The 27944-nt window shown below is 33.6% G+C and overlaps 2 protein-coding genes across 2 annotated transcripts; one reads left to right on the forward strand and one right to left on the reverse strand.

Annotated features, from left to right (window-relative positions):
* The first annotated feature begins 15948 nt into the window (after positions 1-15948).
* Positions 15949-19694, forward strand: LOC132055587 (transcription factor ICE1-like). Its single transcript, XM_059447489.1, has 4 exons — positions 15949-17333; positions 18597-18833; positions 19000-19170; positions 19388-19694. Exons 1-4 carry the CDS (start codon positions 16287-16289, stop codon positions 19469-19471), a joined length of 1539 nt encoding a protein of 512 aa, XP_059303472.1. The 5' UTR covers positions 15949-16286; the 3' UTR covers positions 19472-19694.
* A 910-nt stretch (positions 19695-20604) lies between these two features.
* LOC132055586 (auxin response factor 2A) lies at positions 20605-27119 on the reverse strand. Its single transcript, XM_059447488.1, has 15 exons — positions 26634-27119; positions 26441-26556; positions 25842-25937; positions 25556-25612; positions 25248-25403; positions 25078-25162; positions 24247-24337; positions 24006-24170; positions 23383-23502; positions 23089-23164; positions 22833-23004; positions 21780-22729; positions 21513-21703; positions 21165-21361; positions 20605-21026 (listed from the first exon to the last, which is right to left on the reverse strand). Exons 1-14 carry the CDS (start codon positions 26731-26733, stop codon positions 21184-21186), a joined length of 2553 nt encoding a protein of 850 aa, XP_059303471.1. The 5' UTR covers positions 26734-27119; the 3' UTR covers positions 20605-21026; positions 21165-21183.
* Positions 27120-27944: the final 825 nt, after the last annotated feature.

Here is a 27944-nt window from a genome sequence, read left to right on the forward strand (position 1 = left end):
TAGGAGCACATAGACAACTTGTAATCAAGATGGTGATTCTATTGCGAAACAACAAAAAACAACTTTTATACTCTTTTTTTTTTTTCCATTCGATATTTGGTACCCACATTAGATTACGACTATATTCGGATTCGCGTCGCGTAGGGCCTATTCGGGGGAAGCTTTCCCTAAGAAGGATTTTCCATACTAGGGCTCGACCCCGAGACCTCTGTTTAAGGGAGGAGCAGCCCCATTCGCTGCACCATATCCTTTGGTGGTAACGTTTACACCCTTTGTTGCGTTGATGAAAGATTCAAATTCAAATGATTGTACTGCTCTTAGGGATGTACATAGACCGGATTGATTTAAATTTTCCGATTTTACCAAATCAAATCAGTTGTGTCGGATATTTAAATCTATAAACCATATTAAATCAACAAAAGTTGAATTTTTCAATCTCGATTTTTCTCGGATTTTTCGGATTTTTTTGTTTCTTTTGTGGTACGATGCAAAGCATATTATGCATTTACTTGACCAAAAATAAACTTTGTTGGTAATTTTTCTCTCAGTCCAGCTTTTGCTTTGCCAGTCATGAAAAAAAACTTCTTTTTTCCAAGTTAAACATGCAGATACACTTATAAGAAACCAAAATGTAAATGCCACACTTGAGCTGTAACTATTGTCTTAGACAAAACAAAATGTAGCAAAATTAAGAATCCACCTTAGAATCCATGGAGTAACCTAACCATCTATACTATTAAAATTGTAGTTGTCTTAAGTAAAATAAGAAAAATTTAACCACACACCCGCTTAGTGTTGGAAGATGTCCACTCATTGTGCTAACCACCCTTCTATTTCTGAATTTACTCTAACGCTTTAGGTGTGTAAAATGGGAAATTAAGTTTTCACAAGTCATGTAGAACGAGCTATAATTTTGGTACAATTTTTATTCTCCCTATTTTATTAAATTGTTCGTAAATTTTTATCGGATTAGCAAATATTATATTGTTCATAGGACATAACTCCAAGACAATCTTCATTCTGTCTATCTTGTTAAATTGTTCAGAAGTCATGTCGGGTTAGCCAATTTTGTCTTGTTCACAAGTTATGTAGGGCAGACATAATTTTAGTATAATTTTCATTCTACTTATGTTATTAAATTGTTTAGAAGTCTTGACATATTGATAAACCTTGTGCTAATTGTTCACAAATTTTATTGAATTGGAAATTTTTTTAGCACAATTTTTATTTTACCTATCTTATTATATTGTCTACAAATCATACGGAATAAGCAAACCTTGCATGTTTTTTTTTTTCTTGAATTTTTCCTCTTTGATGATAGTTTCCTCCATTTGTTTGGGAAATTGAACAAATTGAGGACAATAGCAAAAAACTAAAATAATAATTATTTAAAAAAAAAAAAAAAAACGGATAGTGGCAATAGAAGCAGTAATACAATGTCCCAATTCACGAGGAAAAGGAAGAAATTGTAAAAGCTGCTGATATCTCATCAAACACAGACAAACTTAGCATCTGAATTGTAGCTCTCATTAATTGTTCCCAATTGTCGCTCTCACCCAACCCACAACCCCACTCAATTGTAGTATGTTGTCAACTTGTTGCTGTCACTATTTATTGTGTGTCACTAATGTCAAAAAAAAATGTTTCTAACATTTTCATTTTTGAAATATGTATGTGTATTAACTATGATTATGCATAACCATATACGTAAAGAAGACCTCTTGTCTTTGTAAATAGACTCTCTATTAAGGGGCGGATGCAATAGTTCATTGTCGAGTTCGGCAATATTTAATAGCTTTAGTTCAAATCCTTTGTATATATTGAAAAATTTAATAAATATATATTATAATAAGTTACAAACCCAATAGCATAAATGAGTTAGGAGTTCAGTGTCAAGTGAAGATCACCAGAATTCATAAACAACAATTCTGATTATGTGATTCTAATATTGTATTGTTATTGCTCTTTTGATAGGGTCCATAGGGAACGTCAAACAATCATGACTTCAAGAGAAAATTACAAGATCATTAGATCTACCAATTAATGAATATTTTGCCTTTTTAAAGAGTAAAAGTCTCCAATAATGTAACTCAAGATATCGTTGTCTAGTTGAGTTATTGTATCGAATCATGTATGATGTACCCCTCCTCATATCATATGTCCATCATCTCAAAACATACTAGTTCATTAAAGAACACTAAATGCTTATTATACCCTTATTAGGGGTCGGTTGGTTGGTATTATGGAAGTGTAATTTCTACATACTTGTTACTTTACTTTTCTCATAATTAATATATGCATAGCTTATACAAAAATATATCTATTATTTTATGCGAAATAAAATGTGGAATAAGAATGAGGGTGTTAATAATAATGTATATGAATTAATAATATTAAAATGGAGAATTAATCTCATAACGGGAAGCAGATTCTTATTTTATTTTAAGTGGTGCAAGAGATTTTCATTATACGGTCAAACTTCTCCCTAAGGTGTCATTTGTCCGAATATATTAACAGTCAAATTGAAGATCCAACAAGAAATTACTCCCGCATTATACAATCAAACTTCTCTATAACGCATCATTTGTCCGAATACTTTCTTGTTATAGAGAATATATAAGTATAACATAACATTAAAAACAGATTCCAAAGATAACTTAACAATTATAGTAAAATATTATTATAAAGAATGCATGTTATAAAGAGATCCGACTGTATGTATAATTTTACAATACTAATCTCTGCGTTACTAAACCCGCGCAAAGCAAATAACAATAATAGCAAGAAAATAGAAAACAAAAGTGGAAAAAAGAAACAATGAAAGGAAGGGTGTGGAGGTGAAAATGGACAAGTGGACATTTAGGGTTGAGCAACCAAATCCTGACAATGAAAAAGATGAGGAGTGAGCAAAGCATTGCTGGATATAAATTGGGCTCTTTTATTGGGGGCCCCTCAGAATTTAACGTCTATAATTGGGAATTTGGTGCGGTAAAATTTAAGGCCTCACGGGTTTCTTGGCTCTGCCCCTTTAATTATTTTCCCCAACGCCTCCTCATTTTTTTGACTAGTTTTTTCATTGTTCTTTCCCCTCTTCCTACTGAAAAAAAATCATGTTAAAAAATATTTATTAAAAATTAAAAATTAAAATATATATCTTATACATGATTAATTGTTGAATATGTTTACAGAAGTCACATATCTTGCGTTTATTGATACGAGATAAATACTCGATACAAATAAGTTTTTACCATTAGACTATTGAATATAATATGTTTGATAATAGGAAGAAAAATGGATAGTAAATTTGTTTTTGAAATAAGCAAGACGCAACATATTAGTCTAAATGGGATGTACTCAAACTTTGTGAGAAGATATGGAAAAGAAAAGAAAAAACTCCAAGAACTTACTAATAATAGGAATGATGGTAATAATTAGTTTATTGTAATTGTTGTTGTTTTTTGTTATTTCTAAAAGTGCATTCCTTAATATTTTGATAATGATAGGAAGAGATACTATACGGTACAAAAAAAAAAAAATTGTAGAGAAATTAAGAGGTTCGATCAATGCTCAGCGAGTCTCAGCATAAAAACCAAACATCTAAAGAACGATAAGCTTGAAGTGTAATGCTATAACAATTCAAACTAATTAAATCGATGCAAATATTTTAGTATTATAAAAAGAGCTAAAAGCTTATACATATGCTAATTCATTCTAAGTTAATTCGAAAACATTTATTCAAGGAGTATAGCTTCCATTCTTGGGGTGGGGGTAGGGGGTGAATACACTTGCTCCCTGTTATTTTGATCCAAATTACTTTGCGAAATTGAGAAAAGTAATGATAAATCTTAATGATTCAGTTGATTATATGTTTGTTCACGTTGTTGGTGAGGATCTTGTCAGGGAGGGATCCATGTAGTAACTTGTGGGTGCTTGAACACCCATTATTAATTGTATTTTAACCTTAATTAAGTACTTGATCAGGATAAAGTACATTAATTTGATATGAAATATTGAGTGCGGATAACGTTTTTGTTGTAGTACCTTTGCATTTATTTAATAGTAGTAGAGCATCAATAACCTTAAAATTCTAGATCCTCCCCTAGATTTGAATCCCGCTTATTATTCTCTCATCTTTTTCTCATCCCTTTTCCGATGTATAATAAAAAGAATTTTGAAAGAAATTGTAAAAATAGGATGAGAAGGAAATCTAGATTCTCTTTTCTTTTATTTTTAAAATTAAATAGGTGATGAAACTAAAATAACAAAATGAGAACAAGATAACTCCTAAGTAGGCTTGAGGAAATTCAAAGAGAAATGAAACAAGTAATGAAGGTGGGCTTGCATGGATAAGAGGCAATTTATATAGTAAAAAAAGGCTTCTATTGCGTTGTTTAGAGTTAACTGCGCAAAGTGAGTTCAAAAGTATTTGGTGCATTTAATTTTATGCAGTAAGATGAAGTTCCCATAAAACTTCAAATCGAGGGAGCTAGTCACATCACATTTCAAAGTTTCAATAAAATGTAACGTCATTCTTTTTTAATTTTTCACCAAATGTTCAATTTGGAACTCTATCAATTTTGATTCACATCGAAAAGTTTCATTACGAAGGTATAACACTCTTTACTAAAGATGACCTTACTCACTCACCTCTTCAGACCCCATTTAGTGAGATTTTATTAGGTATATTATTATTATTGTTGAGCAAACAACTCAAAAGTTTCTGGACCTCGCGCATAGCAAACATCTGGATAATCCAATGCATATTTAAGAGTTTAAGTTTTATGTATTTATATCATTTGGATAAATTTTATTTATAATAACAAGTGACTGTTCATATCAAACATGATATAATAATACGAAGAATAAGAAAATCACTTGATATTAATAGTTAAATCGTATCAATGATATAAAATTCTTTACGTTATACTATATAATTTAAAGTCAGTTTAATATACACAGACACGTACACACACGTATAATTCATTTAATCAACAATATCAGTAGGTCATGAGATATGCACTACAATTTTCAGAGTTAAGGTGCTAAAACTTTTGAATTTAAATGTAAAGAAATGAAAACATAAGATATCCAGGACAAGATATATAATGATATTATTACTATAATAGCGCAGACGCATAATAAATGCTCTAAAAAATCTATCCAAAATTTGGGAAACTATGTTTCCAAGGTTTTATATTTGGTCATCAATTGCTATACTGGTGTTCCATCTTTGACTTAACTATAGTGAAATAAGAATAAAATATAGAGTACTATTCCCCCTGTTTCAATTTTTTCCCTTACTCTTTTTTTAGTCTATGTCAAAAAAATTGTCTCTTTCTTAATTCGGCAACTTTTAATTTCAACATTTCCACATGTCTAAGACCACAAGATTAAATGACATTTTCTGAAATGTACGCCCATCCCCATTTACTTTGAAATGATTTACAAGAAAAGATGGGTTAAAAATAGAGGAAATAAGCAAGCATAACTTCGTATAATTTGAATACAAAAAGGACTTTACAAGGATTTTTTGTGTGTTAAATTCAAATTTCTTATACATAGAAATAAAGATCTCTTATAAAAAAAGACATGAAATCAATAATAATTTGTAAAAAATTACAAAATTATCTGACTGTTAAATTCTACCTGGTATGAGGTTAATGAATTTCACATGATTCTTTCTTATATGTCTAAGTTTGGTAGGTAGAATTATTCAAGAATTAAGTTTCCCATGTTTCAGGAATTGCCTCCTAAAATCACTTTTGTTTTTCTATCCCTATTTTCCTTAGAATATATCACCCAACTATCTCCTATGCCATGTTACATTAGAATATACTAAACACCACAAAACCTTCCTTCTCTCCTAAGTGGCATGCCATGTCACATTAAAATTCTATTTTTTTAACAATAAACTCATTTAACTCATAGGTTTACCCATTTAACCCAACCCAACCCATGTCTTATATCCGATTTAGACAAAAATATATCCAAAGAAGCGATGTTATACCTGATTTTATATCGGATGAAACAATGGGAAGACACAAAGGTTTGATACCTGATTTTATACCCGTTATTTTGCGGTAGCTGGGGGATTTTAGACAACGAACAGAAGTATCCGCGACTTCTCTAAAAATTCTTGCAAACTTGAACAACCAAACTAGCTAGCACAAAATCAACAAATTATAATTAATATTTGTCCAACTTCCCGAAAAAAAAATTGGTAGGACAACTCGTAACATACAAAAATCTTAAACATCTTAATATTGAATAAAAATAAAAATAAAAAATTTGTCCACCATATTTCAACACTCCAAAATATGAAGGCATAATATTTTAATAACCGGGTCTAATAACAGTTGTAATCGTTCAACACTATTGAACTTTGTGTTCAGTCATTACCAATACAAATTAAATAATTTTATCTACTAAAGTTTGAACTCTCACTTACCTTTATTTGATGTTGATTCCAAACTTTAGCTCTTTTTCTTTATATATTTTTTGGAAAAGTATATCTAATACTTATGCGTTTTACACCAAAATATATTATGCTAAACATATATACGATTCATTGGTTCGTAGCATTAGGTCCAAGAACTCACACTTTTAGACCAGAAAATGGATAAACATACTTTTACTCAAATTTATACAGAAAGTTTAGGCTTTTTGTTTATGCTTTATCGTTATTGATAGGTATTAATATTTCAGAAAAGTATTGTCTTTTTATCGGATATAAAATCGTCTCTTTGAATTTTTTTTAATCGGATCTAAATTGGTGACATGAGTTGGGTTGGGTTAAATGGGTTTCTATGAGTTAAATAAGTTTATTGTTAAAAAATTAGAATTTTAATGTGACATGACATGGCACTTAGGAGAGAAGGAGGATTTTGTATTTAGTATTTAGATACTTTAGTCAAAAAAAAAAACAAAAATATTCTAATTCACTCCATTTGATATCTATGATGATGAGAGTTAGTTCTAGATGTGTGACAATTACATTAAAATATTTTTACAATAAATAAGTATATTCTTCAAAACATAAATTAAGAGAAGGAGGATTTTGTAAAAAATTTAGGAGGATACAATTCTTAAAAAAACAAAATAATTTTAGGAGGTAATTCCTAAAACATGAGTGGCCATTTAGGGAATTCACTCCATTTGATATCTATGATGATGAGAGTTAGTTCTAGATGTGTGCAAACTAAAACAAACACTACAATTACATTAAAATATTTTTACAATAAATAAGTATATTCTTCAAAGACATAAATTAGGAGAGAGGAAGAAAAGAAAACATAAAAAGGCATTCAAAATGGAAGAGGTTTTGAGCGAGGTAAAAACAAGTATTAGAAGTATACTTATCATTGTAGTGGAGTCATAAATATTCCTTCATTTTTAATTAGAGATGTCAAATTCAAATCTTAGATAAATACTGCCTTTATCAAGGAGTGTTTCACACTCAATATGGAATATATGCAAGATCACTATTTTCAAGTTCGCAAAACGAAAAAAGAAAACAGAATGTGGAGGAAATTTATTAAAATCACTTTTCGAAATTGAGGAAAGTAATGATAAATCTTAATAATTCAGTTGATTGCCTACATGTATGTTCACGTTATTGGTGAGGGTCTAGTCAGATACGAACCCACGTAGTAACTTGTGGTGTGCTTGAACACCAATTATTATTTGTACGAAAAAGGGCCAAGAATACCCCTAACGTATGGGAAATGGCTCACAAATACCCTTCATCCACCTATTGGTCTAAAAATTGCACCCCAACCTATTTTTTTGGCTCAAGAATACCTCTCAAACTAACACCTTAAACTTGATGGGTTATTTCCAATTTTAAAAACCACATGGCTTATTATGATTGACCACATATATATTATATTATTTAATTTAAGAATTAAATCCACCCACTTTTAAACCCAATTGATTTTGTCAGATCTTAACACGATTGATCATGAAACTAACAATTTAGTAATTTCCCAGTGGCACAAGTTTATGCTAAGGTGCCTCCATTTTCATTTTGACCCCAATAAATTGCAATTCCTCCAGCATCCTTAAGGGTCACTCATGCTAGAATTAACAGGGGAAATAGGCAAAAGGAACTAGCTGGTTAAGTGCCATTCTCAACTAGTTCTTTTTTCTTTGATTCTCAATGAGTTAGGAACGATGAGTTGTGTTGCACTTTATGCTTCAGAACTAATGAATTTTATATGAGATGCATGGCTCCTATTATTTGTTGTTCTTAGTGTATTATTGTTCAATCAAATGGGCATTGCTTTAATTTGATATTAGTAGTTTAACGTACACAATGTTCTTCTGCAGATTCATTAATTCATGTGATGCATATAATGTGGGTTTACATTAAAAGAAACGGGATAAGATTAAACGAGTCAGGGGTTTAGATTTAAAAGGAGCGGGTTAACTTTTTAAACTAAATAATATATGCGGTCTATCATAACAAGTCATGTGGCTTTTTTTAAATTGGAAATAACCCATCAAGTTTAAGGTCTTAGTTTGAGGGGTATTCTTGAGCCAAAAAAATAGGACAGGGGTATATTTAGACAAATTGGTAGATGTAGGGTATTTGTGATCTTTTTTCCTATACGTTGAGGGTATTTTTGACCCTTTTCCGTTAATTGTATTTTAACCTTAATTAAGTACTTGATCAGAAGAAAGTACATCCATTTGATATGAAATATTGTGTGCGGATAATTTTTTGTTGTATTACTTTTGCATTTAATTTAATAGTGATAGAGCATCAATAATCTTAAAATTCTAGATCAGAGAGTGTTTTACCCTCAATATGGAATACACACACACACACCCCTACTAATTCGATTTCCACCCCGCCTCATATTGTGCCAAAACGGTATTTTCTACCGATCCAGGTCATTCTTCGTAGTATACCTGACAAATGGGGAGGTGTAGCCGCAATAGCACCAATTTTTATATGTCTGTTAGCTTTACCCTTTTTTAAAAGTATGTATGCACGTAGTTCAACTTTTCACCCGATTCACCAAGGAATATTTTGGTTGCGTTCCGCGGATTGCTTACTACTAGGTTGGATCGGATGTCAACTTGTGGAGGCACCCTTTGTTACTATTGGACAAATTTCTCTTTTAGTTTTCTTCTTGTTCTTTGCCGTAACGCCCATTCTGGCACAAGTTGGAAGAGGAATTCCTAATTCTTACGCGGATGAGACTGATCACACCTGATTAGTGAGAAACTCTGACACCAATCATTTACGAGTGAGTATTGGACCAAAAATTTACAAGAAAACATATATATATATATATATATATATATATATATATATATATATATATATATATATATAGACGTTGACTTCCTTCTTCCTATATCTACATCATTATATTTTGAATTTTCTTAGTGAAAATCTTGACTTTGCTTCTATTCTTGACTCGTATTCACATTTAATTAAGCTCTAATACAGCTATCAGAAAATCCGTGGAAAACCAAAATTAAAGTATAGTGGAAGAGGACAAATTCTTGTCATTTTTAATGAACTATTTTACAAAATCTTATACTAGGTGAAATGACATTGTGTGCAACACACGTGCAATTTATGATTTTAAAACATAGATGTGATCATACAATTATTAGGAAGAATTTATTTCAGCAAAATAGGGAGGTGGTTTCAAAAAATAAATGTGGTACTTGGGATAACTAGCCTTGTGCGCATTTCAATTAAATTTCACGAGTTTCATGAGGTATTCACTACCTCTGTCTACAAAGACTTTGACAGATAGGAATGTGGTTATAAAAAACAAATGTGGTACTTGAGAAAACTATTCTTGCACACACCTCAACTTAATTTCACGAGATTCACGGGGCATTTGCTACCTCTGCCTACTAACTTTGATAGATAGGAAGAAATCACGTGTTTTTGCCTCCATTGAAGGACCCGTTTGGCCATGAGAATTATTCACTTTTTTCCGAAAAATTTATTCACTTTGTTTGAAAATCGGCATTTGGCAATGAAATTGTATTTGGAATTTGGAAAACACCTAAAACCTTATTTTGACTTTTTTCACTTTCAGTACACTCAACCAACCAAATATTCTTCTGCAAAAACTATAACCAAACATAACTACAACTTCAAAAATTCCAAAGAAAGTAAAAAATATTTGGTTTATGGCAAAACACCTACTTAATTTGAAACATGTTCTCAACCCACTTCATTGACCACTAGGCCACGCCCTTGCTTGTTATATACCATGGTTCTTTACTAATTTGACCTTAAAATCTTTGTTACTACAAGGGAGTGATAGAGATTTACTAAACATAAAGGTGGATTTTTTGAAAAACTGAAAGATTATGAATCAATCCTCGGCTTTTGTGAGTTTAGAGTCTTAATTTATAAAGTCATTATGCCAACCTAGCAATTAACAAGACTGAAATGAACATACACCAGGAATATCGCCTATATGGAACTATTATGTAGGATACATTCAATCACATGGTACCAGTGTTTTAAAAGGCGTTTTCGAGGCAAGCCTCGGGGCATGGCATATCAAAAATGCCCCGGGGCGATGCTTCGAGGCGAAAGTCTCAAATGGCGTACGCCCAGCAATTCGGGGCGTACGTCTGGGCGTTTGGGGCGAGTTTTTTTTGTTGGGGCGTAAGCCCAGAAAACTTCTTCAAATTAAAACAAAATTTGTTAAATAAGTCCTCAATATAATGCCCAAATTCTCAAAAGTCAACTAGTAATTACTCAAATATTTTAAAAAGGAACCGAAACATTAAATTTAAAAGTCACGAGCTTTTTTATTGCTAGAATGCCTAATATATGTTCTTTTCCAATTATTTATCTTGTCTTCTACTATCTCAAAAAAAGTAACGGAACTACTTGTGCTTGTAAGTAGCATATAATAGATTGTTCGATTAGTTTTTTTGTGGGGATGGAGCATATATTTATAGTTTTCTTCAAATTTTTACGCTATTTTTACCTATCTAAAAGTATTTATTATAATTATATCCTTTTGTGAAATACTAAACATTAAAGTCCCACGAGGCTTATTTTTTAAAATGCCCCGCCTTCTAAAACATTGGTTTGTACTTCATAAAACAAATATAAGAAAAAAATGGACCTAATTAATCAATTTTTTATCGTTATTTTTGTAGGTTCAGGTGATATTCAATCATTTTGATACAACAAGCAAGTCATTATACGATGATCCACGTCTATAGGAACTTACATTATCCTTTCATGTATAATTTTTTTTTAATGATATTAATGTTATTTTACACAAACATATACTACATGACTCGATATCACGTGCAATACACATGCCGAGAAATTAGTTCGAATAGACAAATGACTTTACAAAGATTTTTTGTGTGTTAAATTCAAATTTCATATACATAACAATAAAGATCTCTTACAAAAAAGACATAAAATTAAAAATAATTTGTAAAGGATTACAAAATTATCTGGCCATTTAATCCTACCTATTAGTATGAGGTTAATGAATGTCACGTGATTCTTTCTTATATGTCTAAATATGATAGGTAGAATTATTCGATACATGCTTGTTGTGGACTTAACTTAATATTACTATCATATGCTTGTTATGGACTTAACTTAGATCATTTTAATCCAAGTAACTTTTGGGTGGTCGTTAACCTGCACATTTATTAACTAAGCACATTTCGACCGGCTCAAATTCAGGATAACCCATCTGTTTAAGACGCTTAGTTAAAACATGGTCAAATGGTATTAACACGTATAACTAGTTGATTACTACCTCTGTGATCAAGAAACCAACGTCACAATTAATGTACGTGGTTCTCTTCATCTAGCAAATTTCCATATTTGATTGCACAACTTTAATAGTTTAGGAAACTAAAATGGTTTTTAGGAAACTTTACGTTGCATGTATTTAGTTTAGGAAAATAATTTACTTTTCATATAGGAGATGGAGAATTGGCTTAATTTTTGCTATATATTTTTCTTAATGTCCTTAGTTTTGTACTCACCGTAATTTTATCTTTTACATGTTTTCATTAGATTTTTAGTTAGTATTATACTTTGTTATCAGACAAAAATTTTAGGTTTTTATTTATTATATTTGTTCAAGCAAGATGACTAGTTATTGCAAGAAGAAAAAGGGACCTGGGGAAAAGCAAATGGTTGGAGAAATAGAAAAGGCGAAGTCTTTGCATGAGAGAGCAAACAAAATTTTGTTGCTGATTGGTGAAGAAGAATTTGATGAACAACAAGTGGAGAGGAAAAAAGAGATGTGGAAAAAGCAATTGGATGAAGATATGGAAGAAGTCAAGTTGAAGTATTCACGACCAATGAAGAAGAAAAAGCGGATATAGAAAAAGCAATTGCGTGAAGTGATCGAAAATACCAAGTTGAGCTTAGCGTGCCACAGAGAAATAACGAGGATTACAACAAAAAGGACTGAATTTTGACGATAATTTGAAAGGATTTTTTTTTTTTTTCAATTGTTGATTGGTGTTGCATGAAAAATATATCAAAAAAGTCAATTTCAATTTAAAGTGTTAGTAAGCACTGTTTTTTGTTGTGTAAAAAACTAGTTAGGAATTGATCCTCCTTGAAGGTTAAGGGAAGAACAGCTCTATCCGTTGCATCACATTATTTGGTCGTAACTTTTATACCTTTTGTTACGTTGATGAAAGATTCAAATTATACGATGATCCACGTCTATAGGAACTTACATTATCCTTTCATGTATAATTTTTTTTAATGATATTAATGTTATTTTACACAAACATATACTACATGACTCGGTATCACGTGCAACGCACGTGCCGAGAAATTAGTTCAAATAGACAAATGACTTTACAAAGCTTTGTTGTGTGTTAAATTCAAATTTCATATACATGACAATAAAGATCTTTTACGAAAAAGACATATAAAAATAATTTGTAAAAGATTACAAAATTATCTGACCATTTAATCCTGCCTATTAGTATGAGGTTAATGAATGTCACGTGATTCTTTCTTATCTGTCTAAATATGATAGGTAGAATTATTCGATACATGTGCTGATAAAAATTGGTAGATATTTGATAGAGTATTTTAGTGCCCGTAAGCAGAATCAAACACTAAAGTTACAAAATAAAAATACTTTTTACACGAAATAATATTTTCTTCAAAAGTAGAAATTTTACTACTATTAACAAAGGGGAATGCAGGAGCTTCCCGTATATATACATAAAATGACCGTTTACTTTCAGTCACGCTGCTCCATGTTGAGCTTTTTCATTGGTTCCCCAGTATGATTTAACCCAGTCTTTCATTTAGTAATTTTGTGTGTGTTTACTGTGTGGGCCCGTATAATTTGCACAAAAACTGCCACGTTGGAAAGGTTATTTTGTAATTGGAAGATAATGAGGCAATTTCATTGGTTGTCAATGCATTTTACTGCAGCTCTCTTATAAATAATCTAAGGGGAAAAAAATTCATTATGCAATCTTCTATTTTTCCGTTGTTCTTATATAGAGTGCTTACGAAGAGTATTTGCTTTCTAAATTTCTAACATACAGGAAATTTTTAAAGTACTCGTTAGTATGAGGTTTAATGAATGTCACGTGATTCTTTCTTATTTGTCTAAATATGATAGGTAGAATTATTCGATACATGTAATTGATGAGAGTTAGTAGATATTTAATGAAGTATTTTGGTGCGCATAAGCATAATCAAACACTAAAGTTACAAAACAAATTTTTTTTTACAAGAAATAATATTATCATCAAAAGTAGAAATAAAGAAAGAAGAGAAAAAAAAAAACAGAAAAGGGCATTCAAAATGGAAGAGGTTTTGAGGGGGTAAGCAAAAATTAGAAGTGGATTAAACAAGGTTGTGATGGATTGATAAGTACTCGTTTATTTTTATTAAAAATTTTGGGCTCGAATTCTGAGTATGAAATTATTTTTATTGAGCATTTTACCCTCAATATGGGGCTTCTCGATCATGGGCAGACTTAGGACAACACAAGGGGGTTCGTCAAAAAATTATTGTATATATACAAGGTCAAAATTACTTTTGATGTATATATAATGGATGTTGACTCCACTTCTTCCTGTATTTACTTCGTTATACGTTGAAAATCCTCTTAGTGAAAATTTTGATTCTACTACTATTTTTTACACGTATTTAAATTTAATCTGCCTCCAATGCATAGATCAAACACTGAATGAAAAACAACAATAAAATAAAAGAAGTAGAGTGGACCAGGACAAATTGTTGTCATCTTTATTGAAGATTTGACAGTTTCTTCATAATTAGTGTGTTCGTTATATTTTGAATCTTCTTAGTGAGGATCTTGACTCGTATTCACATTTAATCGAGCTCCAATACGTATATCAGAAACTCCACGAAAAATTAAAATAAAAGTAGAGTTGAAGAAGACAAATTGTTGTTATCTTTAATGAACTATTTTACAAAATCTTATACGACGTGAATAGGCATATACGTGCGTGCAACACACGTGCAATTTATGATTTTAAAACATATATGTGATCATAGAATTGTTACTTTATGGGGAGATTAACTGAAAATAAAGGTGGATTTAAAAAAAGATGAAAAAACAATCGGCTTTTGTGAAGTTAGAGTCTTAATTTATAAAGCCATTAGGCCAACCTAGCTATTAAAAAGACCGTAATGAACATACACCGGGAATATCACCTATACAGGAGTATTATGTAGGATATGTTCAATCACATGGTTGTACCTCATAAAACAAATATAAGAAGAAAAAAAAATGGACCTAATTAAACTTGTATTGTCCATTTTTGTAAGTTCAGACGATATTTAATCATTTTAATACAACAAACAAGTTACTATACGTCGATCATGTTGATCGGAACTTACATTATTCTTTCACGTATGATTATTTATTTAATTTTTGTAATGATATTAGTATTATTTTACACAAATATATACTACATGACTCGGTTTCACGTGCAACGCACGTGCCAAGAAATTAGTTCAAATAAAAACATGGCTACAAAGATTTTTTGTGTTTTAATTTCAAACTTACTTTTTGTGTATATATAATGGATGTTGATTCCCTTCTTCCTATATTTACTTCGTTATATGTTGAAAATCCTCCTAGGGGTCGTTTGGTAGCTGGACAAGAGACATGTTATTTATGAATTAATTTTTGCATTAACTTATACCATGTTTGGTAGCTAGTAAAGAGATACCTTATTCATGTATTAAATTCTGCATACTTATACTGTGTTTGGTAGCTAGTTAGGAAGTAAGTTATTCATGTATAAAATTAGTACGACGTTTGGTTTGCAATTTAGAAACCTGCATAACTAATACATGTATATGTTATGAGGGAATCTATGTATTATTTTATACGGGTAGAAAATGGAATAACTAATACACGAATAAAAAGTTGAAATGACAATATTACCCCTATCAACCCCCACTTAAACACTTTCCTTTTCTAAATCATATTTTTATATAATTTTTAATATAATATTTAATATTTTTTAAATAAATAATATTTTAATTTTAAGAAGTACATATTATTAACTTCTAATATAACAAACTAACATCTAAAGAAATAATTTATGCATAACTAAACCCTACATAACTAATACCCGCATTACTAATACTTGTATAACTAATACCTGCATTACTAATATCTGCATAACTAATGCCTACATAATCCTAACTAATTACCAAACGGCCCCTTAGTGAAATATTACTGTTTTTGACACTTTTTTTAAAATTTTAATCTGCTCCCAATGCAACTATCGAAGGATGGGAAACCACAATAAAATAAAAGTTGAGTGGAAAAAAGACAAATTGATGTCATCTTAATCGAAGATTTGGCAGTTTAGTCATAATTAGTTATGTATAGCTCATTATATAATAAAGCCTAGATTTATGCCAAACTTTATCTCCTCCCCTTCCATTTGTAGTTTCCTTCAAAGATCAAACAACCAGCCAAAAAAACTAATAATTCCAAACTCAAAACAGTTGGCAAAATTTTCATGACAAAACAAAAGCTTAATATGAAAACACTAATATTGTGGATTTGCAGAAACAGAAAGTGTAGTAGTAATAATTACTAGTATAAATAATCATAACATAACAAGAGTCTCTCTCTGTAACGTTCTTAGCTATTGTCACATATAAAGCCATTTCCCTTTCTTCTCTGCCATTTTGCTTACGTCTTTCCTTTTTTTCTGCTTCTCTTTAACTCCCCCTTTTTATTGTTCTTTCTGTAAACTTCTTTGTTTTTTTATTTTCTTTAACAAACAAAAAAATGTTATCCGGAGTGAATGGTATGGGTTGGATGGACCAAAAAGAAGATGAAGAAAATGGTACATGGGTTCATCAAAACAACAATGAAAATAACCAAAATCATCACCATCATAACAACAAAGATGATATAGAAATGGGTGCACTTTCAACTTTCAAATCTATGCTTGATGTTGAAGATGTTGACTGGTACAACAACAACAACAACAACATGCAAAACCATATTTCTTTCACTTCAAATTTCAATGAAGTAGCCCATGAGACAAACAATTTACTTCTTCAGCCAGTTGATTCTTCATCTTCATGTTCACCTTCATCTGCTTTTAACAACCATTTCTTTTTAACCCAAAAAACAACCATTCCACCTTTGCCTGGTTCTTTATCAAACAACCCATTGGATAACAGTTTTGATTTAAGTGGTGGGTTTCATGATTTTAATTCTCAAAATCAAATGGGGACTAATAATTTGAGTTCTTTTACTCAGTTTCCATGTTCTTCAAATCTGCTTCAAATACCTCAAACAACTGTTGGGTTTGGTTTAAACCCAACATTTGGAGATTCCAATAATTCAGTGAATGAAAACAACTCTTTGTTTCTTACTAATAGGTCTAAGTTATTAAAACCCCTTGATAATTTTGCTTCAATTGGTGCACAACCAACTTTATTCCAAAAAAGAGCTGCACTTAGGAAAAACTTGGCTAATGGGGGTAATGAAATTGGTCAGTCTTCAAGCAATAAAGAAGTGAATGATGAAAGGAAGAGGAAATACAGTAATGGAGATGAATTTGAAGATGTTAGTATTGATGGGTCTACTTTGAATTATGATTCTGATGATTTTGTTGAGAATACTAATAGCAAGGTTGAGGATAGTGGTGTTAGTAATAAAAATGGTGGAAATAGTTCAAATGCAACAAGTACTGTTACTGGTGTTGATCAGAAAGGCAAGAAAAAAGGTCTTCCGGCTAAGAATCTGATGGCTGAACGACGTCGTAGAAAGAAACTCAATGATAGGCTTTACATGTTGAGATCTGTTGTTCCAAAGATTAGTAAGGTAACATAATTCTCGTGAATTTTTATTATATGAATTTAACATGTTTTTAGCCATTTACAATCATCAGGGAAAAAAAAGACTGTAAGTTTTATGTATCTTTATTTATTTGTTGTTTACTTAGCTTTTATTAAGGTTAGTTTTGTTTGTTTATGATTTGCAAGTTTTGAGTTTTGCATAGTTCAAAAGGTTTGTCAGTTAAGTACAATTGATAGTATAGCATTTAATTCACTCACATGGACTCTATGAGCTGATTTTTTAAAAAGCATCTTAATTTTGGACCACATAGGGAATGGAACTATTCTTGAAAGGTACCTCCCTTACAGTAACTCATTAAGAGTGTTATCTAGTTCACTCACTTGTTTTAACATGATTTTTTTTTTTTTTTTTTTGCATGTTGTTTTGATTGTTTGTTTTAATAAATGGCTATTGGGACGAGAAATCACTCTTTACCCCTTGGCGAGGGAATGGAAACCGCCCTTGTCCAACCAAGATAATATTGATTGCTCGCCCGACATCAACCTCTTCACCCACTGGGTTGGAATGACTCTTAACGAGGTTGATGGTCTTGACTTTTTCTTTAGCCTCTCAGCTTCTCGAAGCTGCGGGCCCAGTAGTGCTGTCTTAAAGCCTGAATCCTGACTGACATAAACCGATCTCAAGCTGGATGAGAAGGGAAATAAAGATTAGTGAGAATAGCCGTAATTCAACTAGGCCTTGAATTAGTGTTTACAGAGACGACTAGTTTCTTTGGCAGCCCCCTCACTACCTTATCCACCAGGAGAGGGGCTGGGATCTGTTCTGAGTTCCTACCATTCGTTCCCGCACTCAAATATCCTAGATAGTCATATAGTTTGATTAGCTATTGTTGATGCCAACATTTGTGGATGATTTACTAGTCATGACGAAATAGTTGTAGAGCCCCTAAACTAAACCCGTGTATAGGAAATTATTAAAATGCCTCAAAGGTTCATGCAAATGTAGAGAGGAAAATTTGTCTAGGAGAAACTTATGGTGATTAAAATCAAATAGTTAACTCCTGCTGGTTAGTCCTGATTTTCTCGGACATCTTTCTCAACTTTAATCTGATATCAGTCCTACAGAATCTTGGTACTTGTTTTAAGCTTGTTGAATGAAACGAGATATCTCGTCTTCTTGAATGCCTAATACTGGAAGCTTCATCTTTGGTTCAAATTGAATTGGTGGAGAACCTTAAGCAATTTCTGTGCATTGAATCGGTTTGTGATTTTGTTTGCATGTTGGCAGATGGACAGGGCTTCAATCTTAGGAGATGCGATTGAGTACTTAAAGGAGCTTCTACAGAAAATCAATGACCTGCATAATGAGCTGGAGTCCACTCCACCGAACTCTTCATTGACTCCGACAACAAGCTTCTATCCTTTAACGCCAACTGCAACAGCTCTACCTGGTCGTATCAAGGAAGAACTTTGTCCAAGTTCATTTGCAAGCCCACTGTCTAGCCCTACTGGACAACCTGCAAGGGTAAAATGTTCTTCCTTTTACCCTAAAGAAACCTAATACTGGCATCTCTTTCCCATTAGATGTGCATAAATGTTGATATTCGGAACTTTTTGCTCTTTTTTTCTTTTCCATTCGTTAGTATGTTATTGGTTTGAGATGATGCATGCAGCTCTTTTTGTACTTGTAGGTTGAAGTAAGGGCAAGAGAAGGAAGAGCGGTGAATATCCATATGTTTTGCAGCCGCAGACCAGGCCTTTTACTCTCAACAATGAGGGCTCTGGACAATCTTGGACTGGATATTCAACAGGCTGTTATCAGCTGCTTCAATGGGTTTGCGTTGGATATCTTCCGAGCTGAGGTACCTTCTTTCTCTAAACTTCCATCTTATTTTAGAAAATGCTTCATGTGAGCAAAAAGGTTTGTAGGTGGAGAATTGAAGTCCCATCAGCTCTGTGCAATATCTTTCTGGAATGTCCAACCTATTACTATAACAAGCCTTCAAAATATTACTATATTGAGTTGTGGATACAGTTCTTTGACTTGTAGTATTAATTTTAGATTGTGTTTAATTGCAGCAATCTAAAGAAGGTCAAGACATCCATCCAGAACAAATCAAAGCAATGTTGCTGGACTCTGCTGGCTTCCATGGGATGATGTAAGCTTTTGTGGTTTACAAAGAGAGGTTCTATCCAAGATTTTGGACCTCAGGCTCTAGCTTTCAAACCTCAAGACTTTCTATGCTCCTTTGTAGTTTACTGATATTTTCAATCTATTAGCCAATTGTATTTGTGTTTTCTTAAGGAGAAACATTGAGCGTATGCTTAGAAGCTCCAAAACTTGAATGCTATGATTTTCCAGTCATAAGTTCTTAGCTCATCATAACCCTCTTTATTCAGACATTTTTTACATACCAAGCAATTGATTGATCCCCTTAGTTGCAGCTGCTTTTCACTTCAGCTGAGAATTCTTTCGATATGAATGAATGACCCCTCGATTGAATTTAAATTCTGCTTAATCAAAACCCGATTAATGGAATAACATTTGCAGCATTAATTTTTGTCCGACAAATACTAGGAACTGTATTTAATTGAATCACGATAGAAAACATGTAGTTGAGCACCATTTGAGTTCTTACCATGAAAATTTGTTGAAAGAATATACTTCGTTCCACAATGATAATGCAAGGATCTAATCCAAGGGGGGTTAATAATGGTCTAAAGTCACGCTACTCATGAGGTTATTAAGTTCAATTTTCATGTTCTTTCACGTGGTATACAAATGAGTTTTGTTAAGCTTGAGAATTCCATCTTCTAACAAAACCCTATCACCTAAAAGAAAAAAGCAGCAGGACATGCATCTTCAATCATGTCTGGACCCTAAATCCTACAATGAAGACGAAGAAGAAAACTTTAACCCACCGCGAGCATCAGTAAATGTGTTTAGAAATGCCAAACAAGCAACAAGTCAAATTGAAATGATTCACATTTTACACGATCTGGTTAACCTTGCTTACGTAAGGCATGTGTAGAGAAAAACCAATTGGCAGAGGGAACAACTGAAACAATAAGTTACAATGTCCTGCTGCTCTATCAAATCTTGATTAATCCCACTATCCTATGATCCAAATATCCGTGTTTTGAAACATTAATATAACTACTTGAGTTGCCCCACTTTCTGAAAGAGACGGCAATATGGTTGTCTTCAATGGGCAAGGAACGAATAGATGGGTCAATGACCAAAACTTATGTCCTGTAGTCAATTCTTACGACCAAAATTGCAGAACAAAGAGATGTTCACCAAGAAAAAACTTCTTTTCTAACGCATAACCATAAATGCTGATACAAAATATGTTTGTCTAACCGACGCAGGTGGATACCACTTCCACCTAAAAATCAACAGCAAAGCAAGGTAGTGAATCGACATCTTACTTACATCTAGAGCTAGAGAAATTGGTCAACGGGGTATGTACAGTGGGGGAAAAGCAAGGCTAATGACCACGCTGATAATTTACATATACTATGTATAGATAGATAAGGGCCAGATATTGGCTCCAAAAAGGGGTCCAAAATTGCAAATACTAAAGCTGCATCTATCTGGAGAGAGACCATCCCATCCAGAAGTCAAAGGGAGCTGATATTGTAGGTTATACTCAAAAATCCCCAAAAAGCCAACACCTAGGTGGATACAAGCCGTCTCCTCGGCTATCTTATAAACCTGTTAAATAGAAAGTAACGGTAGTTAAGCAACTAGAAAAAGCAGCTGGAGTCATCTCCCACCCTAATTTTCAGGGAGAATTCAAAAACTGAAGAAGAAAGGAATCAATTGCTCTTCAAGTAGATTTCTTTTGAGTACCTCAATTTCGGAGGAAAACCTAAGACTCTTCTTGACCAGATTCAGAAGGAAGTTGCAGATTCTTCACTTCTTTAGCTTCTGAGCCCTCTGCGACAGAAGACGTGTCTTCACCTTTTGAATTAAGAGTCCCCGGATTCATACGCTGCACCTCCTCTTTTGTATAGATAAAAATCTTGCGAACCATACCACAAAATTCCCTGTTCCAAACCAGTGTTAAGCCGGTAAAGAATGTAACGAACACCAAAAACACACAGCACTGATCTAGAAAGACTACACAGAGAAGCAGCGCAACAGGAAGAAACAAAATCATCACTTTGATTTATAAAAGCAATATGGGTATGTACTCACTGCCATGGATCATCTCCAACAAGCATCATGTCACCCTCATCATCAGTGTATACAACCAGCCAACTCTTACTTCCAGCCTTGAGTTCACCATTAAAATCAAAAAGCTGATCCAGTTCAGCAATCAATTCGTCATAATTGTTGAACTTTGCAAGATCCACTGACCTTCCGAGTGCTGTACCCTGTTTATGAACCTGTAGGCAAAAATAAATCATTAGAAATTTCATTAGAGCCAACAGCCAAAGTTGTGACAAAAGATGAGATTTAAACCTTTGTGCAGCTCCTTGTTGAACTACTATGACCTTTGCCATCCCTATCTCTAGCAGCAAGATGAAAGGTATGAAATTGTTTGTCATTATCATTAGCTGCAATTCCATCATCCACCTTTGATCCCTTTGATTGCTCAGGCCTTTGATCAGAATCAGTGGCAGGGGATTGATGGGTGTGTATACCAATATTCATGTCACTTGCTGAATTGATCAATGAACTTTTTCGCATCGTAACAGGATCCGTGCAAACGTTACTTGTAAGGGGAATGCCAAATAATTTGCAGTTCCCCTCCTTGGGTTTCACAGCCTCAGGCTGCTTTGCTACAGTGGGTTTATGCATCATATCTCTTGAATGAGAGGAGAGCTGAATGTAAGGCGACACTGATTGAGGCATAATCCAGCTTCCCTGCTGATTCTCAGCTCTATGACCAGGAAAGACTGAGAACTCGCCAAAACCACTGTACCTAGCATCTCCCCGCATTTGATAGGGAGTATCACCCCCTTGGCCAGGAGCTTTTGAGCCTGAATCCATCAGATTAAGAGAGAGACCCGAAGACAATAGAGACCATGGTTTTCCCAGTAAGCTAAAATCTTTTTCCTGGTCTTGTGCTTGTCGCTTCACCAAGCCAGCACCAAATGCTGCTTGGTCCGCAGACGGTAAACAGAACCCATGGGAGGAGTTATTTTGCACTCCAAAACCTGATAATAGATCCGTGAGAGATGACTCAGGCCTCCCCAAAGGTAACCATTTATCTGAAAGATATCTCTTAGATGCGGAATGAATAGCATTCTTTTCATCATCCACTGATGGTTGCCATATCATCGATTTCTCAGACAAGTCTGACTCATTACTTTCTGCAAAACCACCTCTAAAGGTCGATAACTCTTGACCTTGCAAGACCCTCGAAAACCCACTGGGTTGGGAATGGTCTGCAGTTACTCTGGATGAACCTTTAACGAAAATCAGAAAGTACATGACAATTACTTTGCTAGAACACAAGATTTAAAAGCAGTGCAAGATACTGTATAGAAAAGATCAGGATGAGATATTCACCTTCCCTACTCAGGACAGATGAATCGGGAGATGAGGGCAAAATACTGGATCTAGGCCTTTTTGGCCTTGCGATTGGAGGTGCATTAAGTGCAGGAGGGCTAAGAGCTGGTTCTATTTTCCAGGGTGAAACTCGGTCTGGCCTTGGAATGGTAGAATTTTCATCCCACCGAACCTTTAAAAACCATAAATGAATGATTTTTCAATATAATATGAGGTAAAAGAAATAGTCAAACAAGAAAAGTAAAGTAGAAACTACCTTCAGACATCTCCACTTAGATTCAAGCCACCTTTTGGGATCAGCATCTTCAATGCCAACTATAGTTCCAGTAAACCTATAACATTGTAAGTTAATTAAATTAGAGAATTGAGTAGAACATACCCTGTTACAGAAAATTAAATCAAACAGTCTAAAAATTTGACAGCGAGTCACCAAATGCTGTCATTTTTCCTGTCAATTTAAAGGTCCATAACACAGGTCAAGATTACAACCAGCAACACACATTTATTAAATAGTAAAAAGATGACTTTTATAAACTAAACTGCAGCATACCTCTGCTCTGGAGCTTCTTCACCTTCAAACCTCATCTTAAACCTCATTCCAATAGAGTAATTGTTTTTCACGGATTCCATATACTGATCATAGGGAACTATAAACTCAGCAGGGCTTGTCCTGTAACACAAACAGTAACTTGGTAAGGGAGGCTAATCCTTTTGTCAGTGTTAAATCAACAATAACTCAAGAACCTACTTCTCACCCTGCTTTCCCCCGTAAACGAACATAAAAGACAGAAAAAGGGCAGCCTGATGCATAAAGCAAACAGCATTTGCAGGGTCCGATGCCCAATCAAAAAATAAATGGACTTATAAAATACTGCACGTTATTGATATTAGGAGCCATCAAACATATGAAGCAGCCAGTTATTCTAGAGGGCAATCGACTTAAATAAAATGTATCCCAAATGCATAGAGGACAAGCAATGAAACAACTTGCACTACTAATTCCAACCTCTGACGAAAGACCATAAAATGTTTCCCAAATGCATAACAACATGAGATATTGATTCCAACCTCTGGAGAAAGTCTAAATGTACCATTTAATTCTTTAACTTATAATCAAAGATCTCTTTATGCCCTTTAAGTCAGTGCTTCATTCGGTCATTTCAGACCAGTTACCTTGGTTTGTAATACACAGTGAACATTGTTTTTGTCTGAATGGCATGCCAAGCTGTCGCAAGTACACCGAGATGCATGCTATGACTGGATATCACCGATGATGGGGCATTCCCTTGCTGTCTCATGGCACGTCTAACTCCAACACGAAGCTCCCCATTCTCACCTCTAAAGTAGCACATAGCTACAGGTCAGACTCTAATTATGGAACAAATAAAATCAGAGAGGGTTTCACTATTCAAACCTAAGAAAGATGAATGCATCCCCAGCGACAAGCCTCTTCGAACTAACGAAGACACTCCAACCACTCTGTAGAAGATGCCTCCTTGGTTGGCCTGGAATTCAAATGCTTGGGTGAGAAACAAAGAAGAGGTTACATAGCAGAAAAACAAACCCACCCCTCCAATAATGGTATATAAAGTGCACGATATAAAGAAGCATGCTACCAGACTTCCAAAGACAATTCCTCAGACGAAGAAAAGGAGAAGATAAAACCTACAAACTCGGTGTCTACAGTAGCAAAAATTTTGTTAACCGACTTCCACCCCCCACCAAAGCACCGTCCGAAGAAGGAAAAAGAAAATCAATGTCTGTTCCCAACATTATTTTCTTGTTTTGAGTTGTGACCTATGTTATCATATTTTTTAGTTGATTTAATTATATAAGTAACCAACATGATATGAAACACAAGGACAGTGGAACTCCCTGAACAGCAAAAGTATCGTTCAAATGAAATTCCCTCTGCATCCCTCTTCGTTCAGATTTCCCTTTTGCAAAATCACAAATAATAATATTTTTACAAGTGCCAAATCAGCTTTATAGCAATCTTCATTTAGCCGTGTGATTACAAGAATGCAACTGGTATGCTACACCAACAATAGCACTTAATAGGGCGGAATGTGCTGTGTGATGGTGCATCTTATGTCACCTCCCACACCCCCCACCCCCCAGCCCACCCCAAAGGAGGCCTTCTTCGCCTTGCACCTAAGCTCACAAAGGGCATAAATTGGCCAAACAGTTGGAGGTGGTAAGCTTTACAGACATAAGGTGATTAAGACTATGCTATGCATCATACCCCGGAATATATGCCTGAAGCGCCACTCATTCCTATGTAAATCTTTGGCCACCAACTCCTGCGTTGGAGGCTGCCGAGACATATCCTGTTAAAGATGCAATTTAAATTAGCTACTCCATTTCCCCAATACGGGATGAACACATTAAAAAAAATATACATATTCTTCTAACCAGTGGGGGAAGGCATTCATCAGCATGCCTTCTCAAGACTGAAAATCCACCATGAGTGCTTGTATCAGAGGCTGTTAGTGTCTTACAAAATGAGTGTACATGAAATCGTGGTGGAGGAGGGCGCATAGTTTCCTTCTTCACTGTATTCTCATCTTGCTACAACAGTCATTTTAGAATATTAGATGAGATTTTCAACTAGAAATTCAAGACTCAAATAGCTGGACATACTTTATTCAACATGACATCAAAAACTGAAAATTGAAAAACAAACGAAAAAAGTTAAAATATAAACATAATGGTAAACCTACATTTGGCTCCGGCATCAAAGTCACTTGTGCATACACCTCATCAGTATCTGGTTCAGCCTGAAAACGCACTCAAAAGTCAATACATAAACACCAACTTAGGACAAACTATATAAATAAGAATGTCCATAAAAAAAAAAAGGGCTGTAAGCCAAAGAACCCTCTGGAAGATCTTTTTTTAAGAAATTCCCAAAACCCCTTTTTTTTTTTTTTTTTTTAAAAAAATGATTACATAATTCCCAAAACCCTTTGGAAGACATTAACCCAACAGCATTAACAAAATCATTACCTTCAACAGGACATTAACGACACGGCATAGGATCTTAGAAGGAAGATTATACAAAGGCATCTGCTGGTCAGCCAGTTGATTAGTTGATGCTTCAACCTATCATACAAACACATTTGATTACAGAAAGCTCTATGTACATTAGTAATAGCGAGAACTAAATTCCTTCAACCCCTTACCCTCGCCCGTTTGGCCACTAGAATTATTCACATTTTTCCAGATTTTTTTAAACTTTATTTGAAAATCAGCGTTTAGCCATAAAAAATCCAAATAGTAACTTTGGAAAACACCCAAAACCCTGTTTTCACTTTACATTCAAACAATAAAATATTCTTTGCAAAAACTATAACCAAACAACTCCATCTCCCAATTCCAGCTTCAAAAATTCCACCTCCCCCCACCCCCGACCCCCCAAAAAAAAAAAAAAAAAAAAAAGTGGAAATATTTGATTTTCTATGGCCAAACGCATACTAATACCAGAAAAAACAGAGTATCCCGATGATGCATGATCAACAGTATATTTTAAACTCAAATTAGACAAGGGATTCCAATAACGCAGAGGTTAAAAACAGAATTAAAGGGTTTTTCAGTAACAAACAAACCTGCTCGATATGACCTTGAGGGAAATAATACACCAGCTCATCCTCACGAGGAACCGTCACTAATGGACCCGCACATGACCGCCATAGCTCCGTATACAACGCCGTCTCAGCATCAACTTCAAAAAACAAAAATAAAAAACAAATAAGAAAAAAGAAAAAAAACTCAGTTACAAAAAGAATCCGGTTTAATTACCTTTTCCGGCACCGGAATTACTCTTAACAGTCTCTAAAACTTGCCTTGAGCCATCATTTGGCTCGTTGTAACCTTTAATCGATACCTCCGAAGTAGCCATTTCAGTACACACTAATTTTCTCAACACAGATCTCTCATCTCCAATTACCTCTCACACATAATCAATTCTAAACAAACACAACCGCAAAATTCACCAGACAAAAGCACTGACCATGCAAAACTTGGTAACCAAACAGGCCCTAAAGAACAGCAAATCAAACACTCTTAATACATGTTCAACAACTTTCTCACTCTAGTTTCTCTCTCTATATATATCAGCTAAAATTTTGTATATCAGCAAAAGGATGGAGGAAAAAAAAAAAAGTATATTGAGGGAAAGAGGTGAGAGCCTTTCGATAAGCAAAGGGGTCAAAACGGTTGCAGCAATCATTTCAACCGCGGTTAAATTCTAACCCGAGTTAGGGGAACTTGCTATAGCCAGTTGGTCTCTGTCTTTTCAACTGGGTATAGACGGTGGTCAAGACACTGTCTGGGGGGACAATTCATAAAGAAGATATTAACGGCGTGTACGGTTAGCCCTTTGGTTCTGTCGCATTCTCATTGGGCTCGTGACTGACGACGTCTGCTTTTGCCGTTTGTTTTAATAAATTCTCATTGGGCTCTACTTCCCTTAATGTAGTTAGTTTAGCTCAAAATTAATTGCTACTTTGAGAATTAAATTAAATTTGACAATTATTTTTTATTACACTCTTATGGAATACTACTCTAGTATTTAAACAGAATAATTAATCTACTTTTAGTAAATATACACAACTTAATAAATTATGTATTTTTTATTTGTTCCGTTCTAACTTACGTGATTCAATTTCTTGTTTAGTCCGACGAAAAGAATGCTACTCCCTCCGTCTCAATTTAAATGTCTTATTTTTGGTCAATTCCAAAGAGAGTGTTCTTCCTATATTTAATAAGTTACAATTCAAATCTGTATACAATGAGGTTTAAAATCACAAGATTTAAATGACATTTTAGTACATTACAAACATTTTTAATTAAGGAATACAATATTTAAAAGTCTCTTTCTATTCATTAAACTCTGTGCGTAATCAAATTAAGACACTTAAAATGAGATAGACGGAGTATTTTTTAATAATAAAAAAGCAACATAAGTTCAAATTCTCCTTTTATCTTTAATAAAATAACCTACAATCCTACAAACGTCTAAAATTTATTTTAATTACATTGTTTTGTTAGATTTTAAGGCAGGTAAATTGTGTTACGTTAATTGAGCCGGGTATTATATTATTTTTATGG

The sequence above is a fragment of the Lycium ferocissimum genome, chromosome 5, assembly GCF_029784015.1.
Source record: "Lycium ferocissimum isolate CSIRO_LF1 chromosome 5, AGI_CSIRO_Lferr_CH_V1, whole genome shotgun sequence".
NCBI lineage: Eukaryota > Viridiplantae > Streptophyta > Magnoliopsida > Solanales > Solanaceae > Lycium > Lycium ferocissimum.